Source organism: Rhopalosiphum maidis, chromosome 2 (assembly GCF_003676215.2).
Source record: "Rhopalosiphum maidis isolate BTI-1 chromosome 2, ASM367621v3, whole genome shotgun sequence".
In the NCBI taxonomy this organism is placed as follows: domain Eukaryota; kingdom Metazoa; phylum Arthropoda; class Insecta; order Hemiptera; family Aphididae; genus Rhopalosiphum; species Rhopalosiphum maidis.
The window spans coordinates 20,009,465-20,027,772 of record NC_040878.1 but is presented as its reverse complement, the minus strand read 5'-3'; the positions used below and the strand labels follow the sequence as shown (position 1 = coordinate 20,027,772).

Genomic DNA, 18,308 nt, shown 5'->3' with positions numbered 1-18,308 from the left:
ATGCCGTATATTTTTTTTTATTTAATTTGTAATTTATAAATAAGCTATAATCATTATTTATTATTTTATTAAAAAAAAAAAATTGAAAATTTGAAATGATGACATGTTTTGGTAGTTTTGGGGAAATATTATTCATTCTAAACACCCCAAAATATATATTAAAATGTATGTAAAATTAAAATTCTAAGTAAGCCTATTGTACTTACAAAATTTTGAGCATTGCATTGAACAATAATACATTATTTAATATGTTTTAACAACAAAGATCTTCTATTATCCGAAACAATATTTTTGTACGTCGAAAAGCTCCTTTGATGTCCACGGATGTATAGGAGCATATTTCATGTGACAAATATCGTTTGTAGTTAATTTTTCTGATATTTTTGTACGATTTATTTTTGGATAATATTTTAAATAGGCTAAATTTAATCATATATTGAACAGAACAATAAGCATTAAAAACCAATAAAATGACCCAATAATGCTAAAAATACTCTAAAAATGAAAAAACGTCGAAATATGTTTAAAAAAAATGCAAAATAAAATTTGTAGCTTTGAAACCTTCGTTACATGAAACGAATTATTTACTTAGAAATCATTGTGTAAGATCAACCAAAAAATATGGACTATGCATTGAAATCCGGGCCCTACTTAAAACCGTTAAAAAATTTTTTTGTCGTTTGAAATTACAAATGTTGACGAAATTAGAAGCCTATTTAGATTTATAAATCCTGGCAGTTTTCCCATTAAAGTTTTTAGTTATTTTGCTGTATTTAAAGAATATTATTTACTGAAGAGAACTATTGAAACTTTAAGGTTGTTATTATTATTATTCTTATTCTCTAAAAGTGCGCAATAAAATGTTCAAAACGTTTAAATTAATTTTATACTATTTATTATGACAAAAGGCTGTTTATTCCATTGTATTCCATCTTATTGACTTATCAGTTAATAACAATATTTTATGATATTATAATATTATTATACTTAATTAATAACATGAATATATAAATAACCTGATGTTTTTATCAATAATAAATTCCTTCTACTGTATTATTATTTATAAAAGAATAATTAACAACTAATAGTTATTTAAATAATATTTGAAATATCTTAAAAATAAAGGCTTCGAGAAGACTGTCTCCGTTAAGAATCATTTTTAATACAGAATTATTTATTGTTGAATCAAAATTTAACACATCCGTTTTAGTAACATACTCAATGATGTAGTGCATTAATATCAACTGGCAACTATATAGCAGAAGTAGTTGAATAGGTAAGTGTCTTTGAATAAAAAAATGGATAAAAAAAAAAATCTGTAAATATAATAGATCTATTCAATCAAATATTTTTGATTAAATAGATACATAAAAATAAACAAGAAATTAAAGTATAATATTAATTAATATATTTCCTATAATGTATTATAGGATTTAATATATAATATAATCTATATTTATATATTATAGATTTGTCATATTTGTTAAATAGGTATGCAGTATATAAAAATTATTTTAGTATTATCTAATCCACTCATGAGACATAGATTATATTTTTAAATCACCATAATTAAGCCAGAAATTTATTGATATATTTTTTTTATTTATACATTTATATTTTTCAGTACTTATTTTTTTTTGTTGCCTTAGGACTTAGAATAATCTTAACGATGTTTTATAATTTAGTTGAAAAATTAAAAAAAAAAATTTTTACTCCAGCAGTCTAAAATTCTATATTTTTAAAAATAAGTTCTTTGAGAATCGTGTTAGAAAGAACCATTAGTGTACTTGAGCATAAAACATATAACGTATTGTATACAATGCATAATTATCAAAATTCAATTATTACTATTATTAGGTATAAATTAATTAGTCACTTATGAATTATGAGTTATGACTTATTATAATCAAGTTAAATTTAATACAATATATTTGAAAGGTTCTATATTATGCTTGTATAATAAAATGTTGGATTTAATGGCTTTATTTAAAAAAAATAAGTATAGACCACCTGCTACGCTAATGAATAAGAACCTATATTTTAATAATAGATACGTTTTTAATTATTTATAATATAATTTCTATATTTCATATTTTATTAAATGTCAATTAATAATTGTATAAAACCTATGTAAACCCTTCGTGTTTATGACGTAAGTATAATATTTAGAGCAATTTTAGCTGATTATTTTCTTAGTATGCCAATTAATAAATTATTAAAAAAATATAAAGTAACTTAATCGATGAAATTAAATTTATATTGTTCATCAGTGTATCGTATAAATATTAATAGACATAACAAATCATTTAATTGAATCTTCACGTACTTTATAGACACTATCTAGCTATACGTAATTTAAAATCTCTTCTTAATGACTTTATCAAAATAAATCAATTACTTAAAATGTTAAATTTTAAACTAATATACATACATTTTAACACTGGTATATAATTTACTTACGTTTAAGTGATTGAGTTGGGTAACAATAATGTTGACAATTTATTACAATCGTTAGCAAAGTACGTAACTGATATATTTTTTAAATAACTGCTATAAAATATATAATATAAATCGCTTCCCTTTATTGATTATCCATTTATTCATTGTTCCTTGTTTTTTTTTTTTTTTTATTACAAAAGCGTTGTACGTCAAAAAATAAATAGGTACTGCCTGATATTTTATGACATAATATTATTTATTCATCTGTGCAAATAATGTATAGGTACCTATTTACTGGCTACAGCCTACAGTCCAAATGATAATTATGTAATACATATACTAAAAGACAAAATATATAACATATAAAATAAAGAATACATTTAAAACGAAAAATTATGACCTTGTTAAGTTAAATAATTTATAATACTTTAACAATTTTTTATTTGTAATGAGTGTGGGACGGATTTAAATGCAAATTGCATTTTTTTACGAATGTCCGAAAACATTGCTTTCCAAGCACAAAATTCATTTGATACCTAAAATAAAAAGCATACTACCATAACTCCTGGTTTCAGTGTGAATTAAAATGAAACGGTAAAATGTGAAAAATAGACTAAAGACTTAAAAACTGTATATATACTTACCACTATATTAATACCTTCTATACAGTTAGTCAGTTAAACTTTAGAAAAGTTTACTCTGTTAATGCAATACTTGGCCTAGTTAAGTTGACCTTTGCACGCACTTCCTGAGCTATAAATTCCCCCAAACCCCGAATCCTAGTATAAAATCCAAATAAACCAAAATTATATTGCTTTAATATATCTAAATAAATGTTTTAAAAAATATACAAAAAGTGTTATTTTATTAAAGTATTTATAACCTGTAAGATTATTATACATAAATAGACAAAATTTAAAACAAGTTCTATAACTAAAATTGTAATAATTTAAAATTAAAATAATACTATTTATAATTTTATAAATTTTAATTTAAAATTCATTCACCTAATTACTTATTGTGCGTAAATTTTAAGTTCTCAAGTATTCATTTTTCGATGATAAATATCAAACAATGTTTGTCAATACTCATAAATTATGTATTCTTGTGTTAATAATTAATAGGTATACTAATAATCGACATCAAAACAACATGCAAATGATAGTTTCATTGTAATTAATTTATTATTGACGTTTTCAAAGCTAATTATCAAAACATAAATATTTGTAAAGTACATGCAATTGAAAATCATTATTAAGTATTTTAGTTTTATTTTAAAATTCAAAAAATTAATGTGGTTATGAATTTCTAGGCATTACAGACAAAATGTAAAAAAAAATATTTGATTTCCGTCATCGAGCTTAATTATTCACAAAAATTGTACCAGATTTTAAATCATAAATAAAGCGGATTTTAATTGTACATTTATACATTTATATCTATAAAGACGAGAATTGGTTAAAAAATATTAAATTTGAAATGAAATACGATAAGTCGATCAAATTAATTCGAGATAAATGAGTACTTGTATAGTTGTATATAACCCAAAACTAATTTCTCAAAGCTTAAACAAATAAACAATACTATTTAATGATGTCCTATACGTTTGAAATAATTTAATTATTAACAAATCATATTTTACTATAACTAATACAGTAATTCAATATAATACTTTATTATGATGTAGCAATCAACCATATGACCTATAATATGCGTACTGTATAATAATAAAAAAAAAAGAAATGTTTGGTTTAAATATGAAGTAGTCTTTATTATTATTTATAATTTTTTAATTTACCACAGATAAATAGGTGACGGGAAAAAACTAAAAAAAAAAATATGTTGTCTATTTAAAAATATATTGAATTATCAAATTGACATCAAACAAGATTATGTATTATATTATACAGTTGAAGTCACAAAGTAACATGCCAATGACTCAAACCGTGTATGACCGTCATAAACTCATAGCGACGTCGGCATAAAATATGTGACACATCGTCGTCTATTCTACAATTCTACTGTTTTATATTACACTCGAATGCATTCAGCAGCTACTGTAAGGGTGTACCGTAAAAAAAAAAACAAAAAAAAAAAACAAAAAAATACAAAATAATTATAACAACAACAATGCAATACGCAATGAACGCCTAACGCTGATATAGTGATATATACCTACGAAATAATAAGTATAATTGCATATCATCGAATATCAACGAGACTATAATACATGTTCAACGGATTTTACCTCAAAACGCGCGATCGGTTTAATAATCTGTTGATCTGACGGCGAGGCACCGCGACGTGATAGTACAACGCGTGACTATAGGGTATACGAGACGGCGAGTCGCGGAGCAGTGACGAGTGAGAGAGAGTGAGTGAGAGAGCGCCGCAGTGAGGGAGTCGTCGCGTGGCGGTTTCGAGTGCGCCGCCGGCGTGATAGGACAGGGACAAAAATATAATAATAATAATAATAATAATAATAATAATAATAATGACTCGGGTGCGCGTACTATACGGCGTGTAATAGTGCAGCTGTGGTTGTGACGGCTGTGGCGGTGGCGGTGTTAGCGGTCGGCGGTGGTGTGCTATATAGTGGTGGTGTACTACTACTGTCGGCGGTGTTTCGATGATAAGCGGCGTCGTAGTACTACGCGCTGGCCCGACGTCCGCGCGGACGCTGCAGCAGGGGATCCGCGGGCCGGGCGCGAACGGGGTCGTCATGACTACGGCAGGGCGTCTGTGCTGCCGTCGGCCCGATACGACCTTGGCCGGGATTGATTGCGCGGCTCTCCTTAACGCGGGCGCCGCAGAGATCCCTTTTGCCGCCGCCGCCCCGCAAAGAGGCTTTTTTTGATTGCCACCCGCGCGCGCATACGTGTGCGTGTGTTTGTCGATCGGTATATATATATATACCATCTGCGCCCACCGCCCCGTGGCCGGACTCGACAGCGGCACTTGAGACTCGGTTCGTGTATGTGTGTATATATATATATATGTTTTATTACGCGCGCAATCAATCACGTGCAGCACCGCGAAAACGCCGTAATCATATATACACGGCCCGCCCGACCGGATAGCCCGCCATCGCGCCGACCGGCTCGGCCGTGTGGAAAGTTTACAGCGTTCGACGACGGACGGACGGCCGCCGTCATCGATAATACATAGCGCGTTGTCCGGCTACACGGCCCTCCGGTCGAACGGCGGACGTGCTGCGACAAACGCGCCCAACATAAAGCATATAACCCCTCCGCCAGCACCCACTCAACCGCGCCGACCGAAAGAAGTCTACCGAGCCACTTAAAAACTATTGGAAAAATAATTTTAATGCTTTCCCTTGACAATATGTTGTGTGCTTAATCATAAATATATTATTTTTTTCGATAAAAAATAGATTAGAAAAAATATATGGAAAGAACCTACGCCGTAATATAAGACTATATTATACACAACACTACTATATCAATACATTATTTTGTAAACATTTCCCTTTCCCGCTATCACCAATAATTATACCTGATTTATACCGATGGATGATATTCGCGTGCTGACGAGCGGCAGAAATCGCGTTCAGACCGAATGTACGTGATTCCGTGATGTATTGTTATGAATTATAAAAGGTACATTAATCCATATTACATAGCATTATAACTTGTGATTAGCGTTAAGCCACGGCATTTATATTACATTGACGTGCTAGTCCGGTACTGTGTCGGGGTATAGTGTGAAGTTTATTATGATCGTCACACACCGCGCGATTCAAATCCACACGATCATACGCACGCCCATGTCGCCGTCCGTCGTCGACCTGTTGATCCCCGTATCATCATCCCCGATTATGACACACGATGACAGACTCGCCCCCTCGACAATGTAGTATAATATAATCATAACCATGTATTTAAATCGCATTTAACAATACATTACTACCTGTGAAACGTCGAGGCGTATTGTGCGCGAGACAAATACTATCCTAAGGGTCCTTACGATGTATCGTTGGAAATACGGAAAAAAACGTTTTATTTTTAAATTACTTGATGGACAAAATCCATTGTCCAGAGTTACTTTGAAACTTAAACATTTTTGGTTATTAGTCTCGATACTAGAAAATCATTACTTTTTATGTGTCATTCCGATCCACGAATTATGGTCGTAGTGCGTCCCCATGAGTATATATGTATTCAGTTAGATGATATTAGCTTTAATAGTTTAATATAGATTTAATTTTATGTAAAGATTATGTTTATGTATTTAATGTATATTTAAATAATTTAATTAATTAACAGTACAATCGATAACCGTTGTATGAAATTAATTAGAAAATCGAAAACTTATTCGAGTACTTTTATATTATATTGTTCTTGGGCTTTTCGCCTGTCTAAGTAAATAAAAATATATGTGTTTGCACAACTGTGGATGTATCATGTATCATGTATGCAGGACTGGTTTAAAGAATAAATAGAGAAAAGGTCAAAGGGAACACCTGTCCCTCGATGAAAATTTGTTAAAAGCACGTACAACTTTACAGTACTACATAATATAATTAATGTATAAAAAAAGCGAACAAATGGGAACGCATAACCTAACCCTACAGTAAATGTCAAGATTGTCACTGTAATATATGTGCTAAATTCGAATTGAATAATATAATGAAAATCGATTCTGAGCGGAGACAGTTAACTACATTTTGCATATATAAAAAACAATAAAAAAAAACACTCATATCATTGTCAAATCAATATATTTATCGCTCTATTAAGAATCTAATATATCTTACACTAAAATGTAATACTATATATTTAATAGTGTAAATTTAAGATCAATATTGAACTTGACAAAGAATTAAAATTATTCATTTTGTAGGTATAAGAATAATGTATATTTTATTAGCAATTAGCATATATTTATAGTATAACGCGTGACAATTAACAACCGTTTATATAATAAATTTTGCCATTCGGTAAAATAATATTATTTTGGTATAAGCAGGAATAATAATTATTATGTAATCTTTATTGTTATGCAATATTACTTTAAGTCTTAAGTATAATTATTTTGAAGTATAGTTTAGTTCATTTGGTGCTTTTCTTTTATATAAATATATAAATACAAATTATAATTTATATTTTAAAGACAAAAAAATACTTTGCTCGTGGTAAGTTTGCACCCTACAAAATATCTGAATCCTAACCTTATATGTATATACGTTATTGACTTATACCAACTATTATACTGTTTAAAGTTTTCCGAGATATTTTTTCAACCCACACCACACGATTTATCATCAAATTACTTTAATCATATATTGTGGTGACGGCTTGTGCGCTTTAATGGTAACGCAGAAACGCCATTTAGACAAAATTGAATTTAGGAACATCATCTTACGGCTTTCTGTAAACGAAGTTTTTTTTTTATGCATATGTTTTATAAGCCACAGTACAGACTTAATAAACTATAAAGAACTCAAGTGTACCAATACAAGTTCAAAATATCGTGCAGGGAAGAATTATAATTTTCTTCTTGGCCAAAAGTAGTGGATTTACAATATAAATTAATAAATAACTTAAATAACAGTTAAGAACAAGCGGAACAACCATAATTTTTGACATATCAGTATTAAAAGATGTTGATTAAAGCTTTCCAAATTACAAATGAATAACGTTAATCTATTTTGTGCCACTCTCAATTTTATAATTATCATTTACCTTAAGATACTCACAGTTCTTAAAATATATCTATAGATACGATTGTAATTGATTTAAATTTAATTTAATAGCTATAATAAAATATTTAAATACATAAATAGTTCTATTTGATAATAAAATAATAAATAATAGACCAACTTAGGACAATTCTCTTACAATAATGACAGATTATAATTTATTTTATCAATTACTAACCCAAATAATATTATTTTGTACATTAATCATTTTCATTTACGTAATAATTAAATCATATGAAATTTATACAAATCAGTTAATAACTGATTTAAAAATGAACATATAATTAATTCAATAGTAATAATTATAAATATTATAATAATTGTTACCTATATTATACACCCGTAAATTACTAGTTTCGTGAATTATCTATATTATTTAACAATTGCAAAAATAAAACTTGAATTTAAAATAAGTTTTAATTTCTATAAAAATAAATCATAAATGGATCTTTAAAAAAAAAAAAAAATACAAGGATAGTAGATAATAGTTCAGAACGAATTTTAAATAAATAATCAATTATTACCATTTATTTATCATTATTATTATTTTATTTCTTTTAACAGTTTTATTAGATGCCCATAAATTACGTTTTTTACGAAAGGCTCAAAATAAATAAATTACATAAAATATTAATATAAATAACTACTTATTTATATAACAATTAGTCTTGCATATATGTTTACGCCGCGGAAGTAATGCGAAAGCTGTTCCCGCAGCGTCATCGGTTATAAACTGGAAAAAAAAGTCTTGCGTATAGATATTTAATGTACGAATAAAAATTTAGTGGTATAGGACAGAGTGCACCGAGTGCGTTGTGCTTGTCCGATAAACAGGGCATATCTTCTGTTAGCTATGATTAGGTTGTAAAGGTAATTAGATTTATATTTTAAAATTTTAAATATCGTAATACCTTTAATAATTTTAATATTATAGAATTATTTATTATTCTACATTTAAAATTTAAATTATATGTGGATCAATAATGGCCTTCCTATTCATTACATGTTAGTCTCCTTTCACTTTCAAATTTTAAACCTAGATAAAGTGCATTCGTATCACGTTTATAATTTGAAGGTGCATTGTGCATGTGCATCCATTCCAAACAATAACCGATGTTTAGAAATTGCAATAACCGATTATTTAGTAGCAAAGCTGAATATTTTTTTTTACATAATTTTTTACTTAGTAACCTGTTATAATTTGAACAGAAAACTACTAATGAAGTACTAACTAACAATAAATCTACATATTTATTAAAATGAATATAATATTTTATACCTGCTCAGTGCTCAATAATTACTTTATTATGTATAATTCCATAGTACCATTAAGAAAATATCAACTAAATTGGATGATTTTTTTTTTAACAGTCATTACACTCATTATCTTATAAGAAACGTTTTGTTAATAAAGTAGTTTTGTAATTAATTTAAATGATTGAATTACAAATATATTATCCAAAACATTTATACTTTTCGAGATTTATGCTATGGATAGTGGAATACCTATAAGTTATAATCGTTATAACAATGGTTTATTCGTCATTAGATATACATAGTGCATACTTAAACTATTTCTCAAGTCCCTATCTAAAATACACGGTCAACTATAAATTGTTTTTACGTTTTTATTAAATAATATAATACATCTATGTTACCTTAGTTTAAATGCCTAATCAAGTATAGTGTATAGTTATTTTCAAGAAACATATTATGTTTATATACTATTATATCGCTTATAAGTTTAATATAACAATTGTATAATAAACAGAAATATTAAATATTATTTTTAATAATTTTTTTCTCTCTAATATATCTTATACTCTTCTATAATAATATAGTTGTCAGTAATCAAAACATAAATATTGTATACAAAAATGATAATTAAATTACATATAAAATTTATTCCAAGCAACTAAAAAAATGTTCTAATAAAATTATATCATTACCGTAAATATAAATAAATAATTTGATTATCTTTCGGATTAAGGGTGTGGCTTTTATTAAAATAGATGTGACTAATTTGAATACTAGATACGACTTCGGGTTTCAGACAATCCTATTTACCTTTTAACTGTTTATATACTGTCATATTAATGTATTATGTTAACTGCCAATATATTTTTAATAAAAAAAATTATTAAGTAGCAGGTATAGTATGTAAATCTATCCCAATTTCCAAATGTTTTAAAGTAATTAAAATAAAGTAGAATACAACATCTTATACTACTTAAATATACTTTAAATTTACAATTCTTTTTTTAATTATGAAATAAATAAGTTACCTATATAAAATTTAAAACATTAACAATTTTTAAATAACTAATACTAAAGAGTGTTGATAATTATTGATTATTAAAGCCCACATCAGCCACAGAGTTGTGCAAATTACAAATATAATACAACGATATATATAACATACTTAAATTAAAATTTATAAAATATCTGGTGAGAAGTACGCAGGCATTTCTCAGAACTGTTGGTAATATAACCCAACCCTATTTCCATTACACCTAAGATTTAGAGTAAATTATAAATAATGCATAAGTGTTTAGTATACAATGGTATAGTATTTACAGCTATATATAAGTAGGTACTTCAACATACAAATGCTTTTCTGACAACCCTAAAACAAAAGATGCATTTGTTAATGATTTATCTACCTACTTGCTGGTTGGATTTCTAACATTGATTTGTTATTTTGTCTATTCCTTCCATTTCATAAGTACATCTGAAATCTGATATAGGTATATAATATATATAAAATTTAATTTAAAGAATAAGAATATATTTACATATTTCAATAAGTTAAATACTTATCTTTTGTAATTTAAATAAATTTGCACTATTATGAAATAAGAGAAAAATATTTTGATATTGTGTTTGTATTTTTATAAGTACTTAGCTAACTAATTGATTGAAATTAGCAAAATCAATAAAACATGCTGCAACACAATTTACAATATAACTGCAGATTCGTGAAATATCAATTCCTGAGGTTATTCTTATAAATTATTTCTACAATATATATTCTTAAGATTGCAGAAACCATTATAAATAAATTTAAATAAATAGTACAATAATACGTAAAATGAAAAATCTTAATTACGTTGCCGATAGCTAAAATTAGTTTAGAATGAGTTGATTTTTTTTCCTTTCGTATTATAGGCAGTGGAGTAATTTGGTACACATTATTGATGTTGTAAACTTATTATGTTATAATGGATATAAAATCTCTTAAACGACCTCAATCATCTGATATGTGAATGTATGTAAAGGGTTTATTATTTTTTTTAAAAACATTTACAATAGAACAATAATAAATTTAGTACAAAAATAATAGTATCATGATGTTATATTAATAAATGTTATTTAATGTTATATTTTTAATATTACTTATTTTAATTTTTACTACAAATTTTATCAAATTCTAAATTTAGATACTTATAAAAAAAATTGTGACTATGTGTCTTTAATTTTTTTTAATTGGTTAATTAAAAACTTTAATGGAACGTTGTATTAAATTTTCAATCATTTTTACCTAGTAAAAAGTAATTTATTGACTTAAAAATATGGAAAATTTCAAATGTTTATAAATAGCTAATAAAGTTAAATTATATCATGTGTAGGAAATGCAAATAAAAATTTTCGGTAAGAATTTAAAGTATATCTACTAATCAACTATACAAAATCAATTTTTTCAAATAAATAGTTTGGTATTATGTAAAAATTTTCATTTTTCCTGGTTATTTTGAAAAGTCTTGGGTATTTTTAATTTTGTCAATTTTGACCTCTCTAAAGAACAAACTAGATCAAATTTTTTATGAGAAACCACTCTTAAAGTGAAAATTGAAGTATTTTTATTGGCCACTTATCGTGTATACATTCACAAGAAAAAATATCATTGTAAAATCAATACGTTCATCGCTCTGCTCAAAATTTAAAACTTACAAACTTAAATATCTTTATCAACAATAACTTTTACAATATGTTAATTAAGTTACTGTCACTGCGTATAGGTAAAATAGGTAAAGTTTGCATATTTTTAGACTTTTGTTTTTTGTGTTAAAATTAACATCATAGTTAGTGCTTTTGAAAATAAAAATAGATATTTTTTATAAATTACTTGTATTTTATTTTTTATTTTTAAATAAAATAGCCCTAGTGCGGTAAGTATAATACGTAAAGTGACAGGTGTACATATATAAATTATTAAATCGATATTTAGCTCGAAGCTAAAATAATACTACAACATTATAAGTTCAAATAAAACCAGGAAAAATCGTTATCAAGTATTAAAATTTATAAAAAAAAAAAATGGACGGTTACCTACCAATGTAAATAAAATACAAGTAGATATCTCAAGGATCAATTAATCTCTATAGAAAATAATGAATATATATCTTTGATTCCATTTAAAATATAAACACTGTTTGGGCACTACATATCGTTCTCTATAATACATTTTAGTAAACAACCATGGACTAATGCAGTGATTTTCAAGCTTTTATTATACACGGCACACCGTACACTTTAAAAAAATTTCACGGCGCACTGGCCTTTTTTTAGATGAACAAAATTGTTTTGAATTAATTATAATTATATATACATTTAATTAGAAATGAGTGATTGATGGGCTCACAAATATTTTTAATTCTCGGACGAATAGTTAACACATACCCGCATTTTCTTATATCACAATTCAATACAATCGGTAATTTATGGAAAACCACGGCACACTGGTGTGCCGTGGCACCCAGTTTGAAAATCACTGAACTAATGTAATATAAAATTCACTAATATTTCTTTTAAGTAATTACCTATTTACTATGTTAATATTTACGAAAAAACTTTATTTATATTTGATACTTTTGATACTCCCAGAGTTAAAAATATAAACCAACCTACAATGTAATTAAATTAATTATGTGAATTTATTTTTTAAATTTTCGAATGGATTTATAATAAATGTATTAATTTTACAGTGATCTGTGTTTTTTCTGTTCTATATGTTTACACGATTTATAATACAAAAATAATTTTATTTTCGACTTAAATATATTTTCTGGTAGAAAAATCAATATAGTAGTTATTTTTTAGAGGTAAAAATTAAAAATTCCTAATTATCTTCAAAATAATCGAGAAAAAAATAAAGAAAGCAGTAGGTAGTAACATTTTTGTTAATACCCCAACTTAACCTTGGTCAAGACCCATCACATTAACCACGGTAAACATTCCTACTAGAATCCAGTCCATCCAAATAGAATTGAGAAAGGCAATGTTATTATTGTAATCAATTTTATTTCAAATAAAATAAATTAATTAATTAAATACTGTATAAACGCATACGCCATATTAAACAGTAACAGACAACAGTGGTAAGTATATTTATAGGATCTTCTAACGTAATGGTACGGATATAGAAATATAGTACCCAGAAGCGTTTAAATAAAAAAAAAACTTGTTAATATCAACATTCTACGTTTCATCATTTATAGATTTCGAGTTGAGCTATAAATGTATTGATTTTACAATAATGTTTATTTTTTTCGTCTGCCATCTATATTTGGGGCAATAACAATGTTTCAATTTTCAATTTTATAAGTTGTTTCTGGTAATAAATTGAATATATTTGATAATTTCGGTGGGCAAAAGAGAAAAAATTTCAAAACTTTTCAAAATGAACAGGAACTACAAAAAAAAAAAAATATTTAATATAGAAATTTTAATGTTATCTAGTTTTTAATAAAATCAATTTTATTATTTTTTTATAACTCAAAAACTAATAATCGTAAATAGATATACATCAAATTTTCACCAAATGTTTATTTAAGCATATTTCCTGTACAGAGTATAATTTTAATAGTATTTGAACTCTTTTTAAACTATAATTTAAAGACATTGTGTTTTATTTTGACCTTTTCAATTTTGTTTTACTTTTTTTCTATAAATATTGATAAAAATTATTGCTCAATAAAAGCTAAAAAGACTTGGCAATTCAATAGAAGTTTCTTACCAGAACTATAAGCATCAACAATTAAAAAGTCATAGGGTGCTTCAAGGTTACTCTTCCTATAAAAATGATTGTACAAAGGCTTTAACTATTCATACATACGTCAATTTACATAATATATAATTATATACCTATTCCTAGGCTGGTCTACCTTCAAGTCATTTGAAAATTTTTTGTAAGTAAATTTTTGCCTCATTAATATTGATAACTTTTATAGGTTCTGGTTTGTTATAGCACCGCTGTCCATATAACAATAAATACATCGTATAAATATAAACAAATGGGTTTATTTATTGATATTAATCTAATAATTCGATGATTGATATATTGATATAATATAAAAAAATTATCGCCACATAAATCCTGCCATGTAAGAGTAAAAAATGTCTCTACCTCTACGTTTTTTGTTGCCCCATTTGGCCAAACCCCACATTCTCTCGACATTTTGTGTGTCGGCTTCTGAGTTAGGACCCACGAAATTATACCTATGATTAACTTGATTATGTTGCATTAAATTAGCATAAGTTTGACATTGTTGGACAATATATTATTAATATTGTTGTATTTTATATTTTTTATTTTAAATACACAATGACAATTTTAAAAGATTTAGATTAATTATATATTATTGTCTATTTATACCATAATCATAAAAATTATAACTATTATTATTTATTATTATAATAATAATATAAAAAATCATTTCATATACTTAGTGATACATAATAATATAGACTGACAAACTGTTTTTCGTATGCAATAATTTATCATTGAATTAAATTTAACACGTACATTACAATGACTTAGTCGATGACAAAGTATACTAAACATCTGGACACCTACTGCAGTAGGTACATATACATATACATGTATATAAAAAAGAGTTCTTACTTTGCTTCCATTCAAAAAAATATACATACACATTATATGGGTTATAGATGCTTTAAAGATAGCCTAAATCGCAAATATTAATGCACATCACAGAACAATAAAATCCACCGAAAAAAATTTTCCCTGTGACCTGTGAGAAAAATCCCACAACTGTTTAATTTTAATTTTAGTTGAAATTTAACTATAGTAAAATAATTTAACAAATTGAGATTTTTTATAAAAAGTAACTTTAATTTAGATACGTTGTACAATAAGAAACTTGTAGATGAATGTATAATTGTATAGATATTAAACAAAATTTAAATTCAATAAATTATACTTTGTACAAAACAGCCGATATATAAACATTTTTTAACATTAGTTCAATTATGAAATACAATTTATCAAAATAATATTTCATTATTGTGTATAATATAAATATATTATATTACCTAATACAGGTATTTCAGTACTTCGGCATTTAAAAATAAATACCTAGCTTCAAGGTATATTTATATGCCGGGTTTGGAATGTAAGCTGCTGAGTGATAAAACAATATTGTTTGACTTTTAACGTTCTGAAAATTGTTTTTACATTTTACTTTTTTAACATTTATTCAATATTTTAAATTCAATGTCAATAAATTAGTTAGGTATAATTTCATACACATGTAGATTATAACTTCAAAAAAATGTGGTGACAAGTTGGCATTATAATGCCACAATGGTTATTTGCAAGTGGTTACTAGTTAAGCATAATTAAATATTGCATTCACAAGATATTAAATATACAAATTTATATTGTAGTACAAGTCACTCGCATATTTTCTGTGGATTATTTGCAGTGGACTTTTTTACTAGGGTGTTATGTTTTTATGTTTTTTTTTCACTAAATTTTTTCTTAAGCATGTTTATCTCGATTATCAACTACACTACGCTATACATATTTTCAGCAGTATCTCTTCATAATGTTTTTATTGTATTGCTCTATTTGAACCAGAAATTATTTTCCCGCCATTTATTATGACGCTATCATGCTTTTTTTTCTAAATAATATTATCATATTGTGTATACCATGTGTTATTATTATCAACAAGCTGTATTTTTAATTTAAAATTTTGATAACATAAAGGAATCTAAAAAATTTTAAGTTATTCAACTATAATTTGACGATGAAAATTTAATTTTTAGTATTTACTTGTTATTTATGTTTTTTGCGTTCTAAAGTATCCACAAAATTTTCGTTTGATGTAATTATCATTATTAATCGTGTGCCCTTTACTTAAAACAATAAATAATGAACAATGGTTTTTATTGTGCCTATCACTCTAAAAATAATTCGACTTGGTTTCAAGGATATATCATTACGTTGCCAGTAAGTCACAAGTTTACGACGCAATTGATATTTGATATTATTTAAACATAATTGTAAATATTAGTTAATAATTATTCCAACTACAAATAATAACTGACAAATTCGGAAACCCAGGTAAAAACAAAATTTCAAGTCACAATTTTCTACCAACCAGCTCTTTTTATTTATTTTTTGCAATCTTGTATTTTTATAAATTGTTCCTTGTATCTCCTTTATTAGATGTAACCTTTCAGTTTTAACAAATGAAAACTTCATTTTGTCATTATCTTACAATATTAGTATCCTTGTATTATTTCCTTCTGTTTATAAGTCACCCAACGTTATTCTCATAGTAACCATGATTAATTTTTACTCTCTGAAAGTATTTTTTATGAGTTATGTTTATCTTTGTTTTATTTAACATTTATACATTTATAATAAACACAAATAAAATATAAAAACTTGTTTTATATGTTTAAAATATTTAAGTGTGTTTTGTTTTTATTATCCAATAGATCAACAAAACAAAGTTTATCTACATACTATGAGACATTAAACCTGAAACCAGGATGTACAAGAAAAGAAATACGTAACTCATTTATTAAACTATCTAAATTAGTTAGTATTTACTTATCTTTATTTTAAAAAGAATTACACAATTTACTTTTGATATAAATATTGTTTGTATTCTAGAACCATCCAGATGTCTGTGGTCCTTCTTCTAATGATAGATTTGTACGTATCAATGAAGCATATAATGTACTAATAGATGAAAACAAGAAAAAATTATATGATGAAACACTAGTATACAGTAAAAATAACAATCCAATTTATTATCATTACCGTGAACGTCAAAATAGGTTAGTCAAAGAGCAATGTATAACAATTCTAATACTAAAGTAAACTAATGATAATAGATGAATATTTAATGATATTTTTAATAAAAATTTATGTCTGCTTATTTATCTTAGTGGAAATTGGAAAAATGAGTACAATAATCCAAGTAATCATTGGCTAGCATCAAATATTGCTATAGCAGGTGTCTGTGTTTCAATACTACTTGTTGGATCTATAATAAGATATAATGGCGTAAAGTATGTACATAATATTGTTATATTTTAGTAATTAATAATCAAATCTATTCTTTTTAGTTTATAACCATATAATGTACTAAAATATTCAAGGATATTTGATAATTAATGTAATTAGTACCTATTATCTTAAGATTATAATATAATGATTAATTATTATGTTATTAGTTAGATATATTAGTTCAATTAACACTAAATACGTTCAGAAAATATTATTGTATCTTATCAAACCATTTTTAAGTTCCTATGGAAGCATAAAAAATAATTTAATAAGTAGTTATTAATTTTGTATACTAACCAAAAACAATTTTCAATATATTTTTTTTCTTAGAAAATCTGTCTTGATGCGAAGTTTATTGATGGATGAATCTGATGAACGTTTGTCCTTTTTAGAAGAACAAAAATTAATGAAAATTGATAAAACCAATGATGAGCTTATAAAAATATTTGAACAAAATGTTGCAAAAGAATATGGTTCTATTGTAAAAAAATAATTGTATGTTACCATGTATTACTTGTTTATAGTTTATTATTGTTAACTCTTATATGTGTGTTTGAAATAAATTTGCTAAACATTTGTTTATATTAACGCATTTCTGTATTTATGATAATATTAGTGTCATAATTAGTTGTCACTGACAATAATAAAGTTAAAACATATATATAAATTCAAAATTATGTTTTATCATTAATTAAATAAAAAAACAGCTAAATCAGTAACATATGAACAATTTTGAATTAGATATATATATATATATATTTAAGAGGAACGCTATGTACGTCTTGAATCTTAATTACATATATTTTTATATTAAGTTCA

At 25.9% G+C, this 18,308-nt stretch overlaps 2 protein-coding genes across 4 annotated transcripts in view; one reads left to right on the top strand and one right to left on the bottom strand.

Moving 5' to 3' along the window:
• The window catches only part of LOC113553102 (dopamine N-acetyltransferase-like), a 29,043-nt gene extending 22,948 nt beyond the window's left edge, over positions 1 to 6,095 (bottom strand). The window contains exon 1 of one of the 3 annotated variants that reach the window (XM_026956256.1): positions 5,956 to 6,095. The gene's annotated coding sequence lies outside the window, so the exon portion shown is untranslated. Of the gene's footprint in view, positions 1 to 2,460; positions 2,560 to 4,687; positions 4,881 to 5,955 lie in introns of those variants that run through there. The other 2 variants (XM_026956254.1, XM_026956255.1) reach the window with 2 other exon arrangements.
• Positions 6,096 to 16,174: 10,079 nt separating this feature from the next.
• LOC113554313 (dnaJ-like protein 60) lies at positions 16,175 to 18,073 on the top strand. Its single transcript, XM_026958099.1, has 5 exons — positions 16,175 to 16,418; positions 16,913 to 17,015; positions 17,091 to 17,257; positions 17,369 to 17,491; positions 17,820 to 18,073. Exons 1-5 carry the CDS (start codon positions 16,348 to 16,350, stop codon positions 17,980 to 17,982), a joined length of 627 nt encoding a protein of 208 aa, XP_026813900.1. The 5' UTR covers positions 16,175 to 16,347; the 3' UTR covers positions 17,983 to 18,073.
• The last annotated feature ends 235 nt before the right edge of the window (positions 18,074 to 18,308 follow it).

Coding starts and splice junctions, on each gene's coding strand:
- LOC113554313 (XM_026958099.1), top strand. CDS start 16,348: ATGGTTTTTATTGTGCCTATCACTCTAAAAATAATTCGACTTGGTTTC. Junction 17,016..17,090: donor TTATTAAACTATCTAAATTA/GTTAGTATTTAC, acceptor TTTGTATTCTAG/AACCATCCAGATGTCTGTGG. Junction 17,258..17,368: donor TACCGTGAACGTCAAAATAG/GTTAGTCAAAGA, acceptor TATTTATCTTAG/TGGAAATTGGAAAAATGAGT.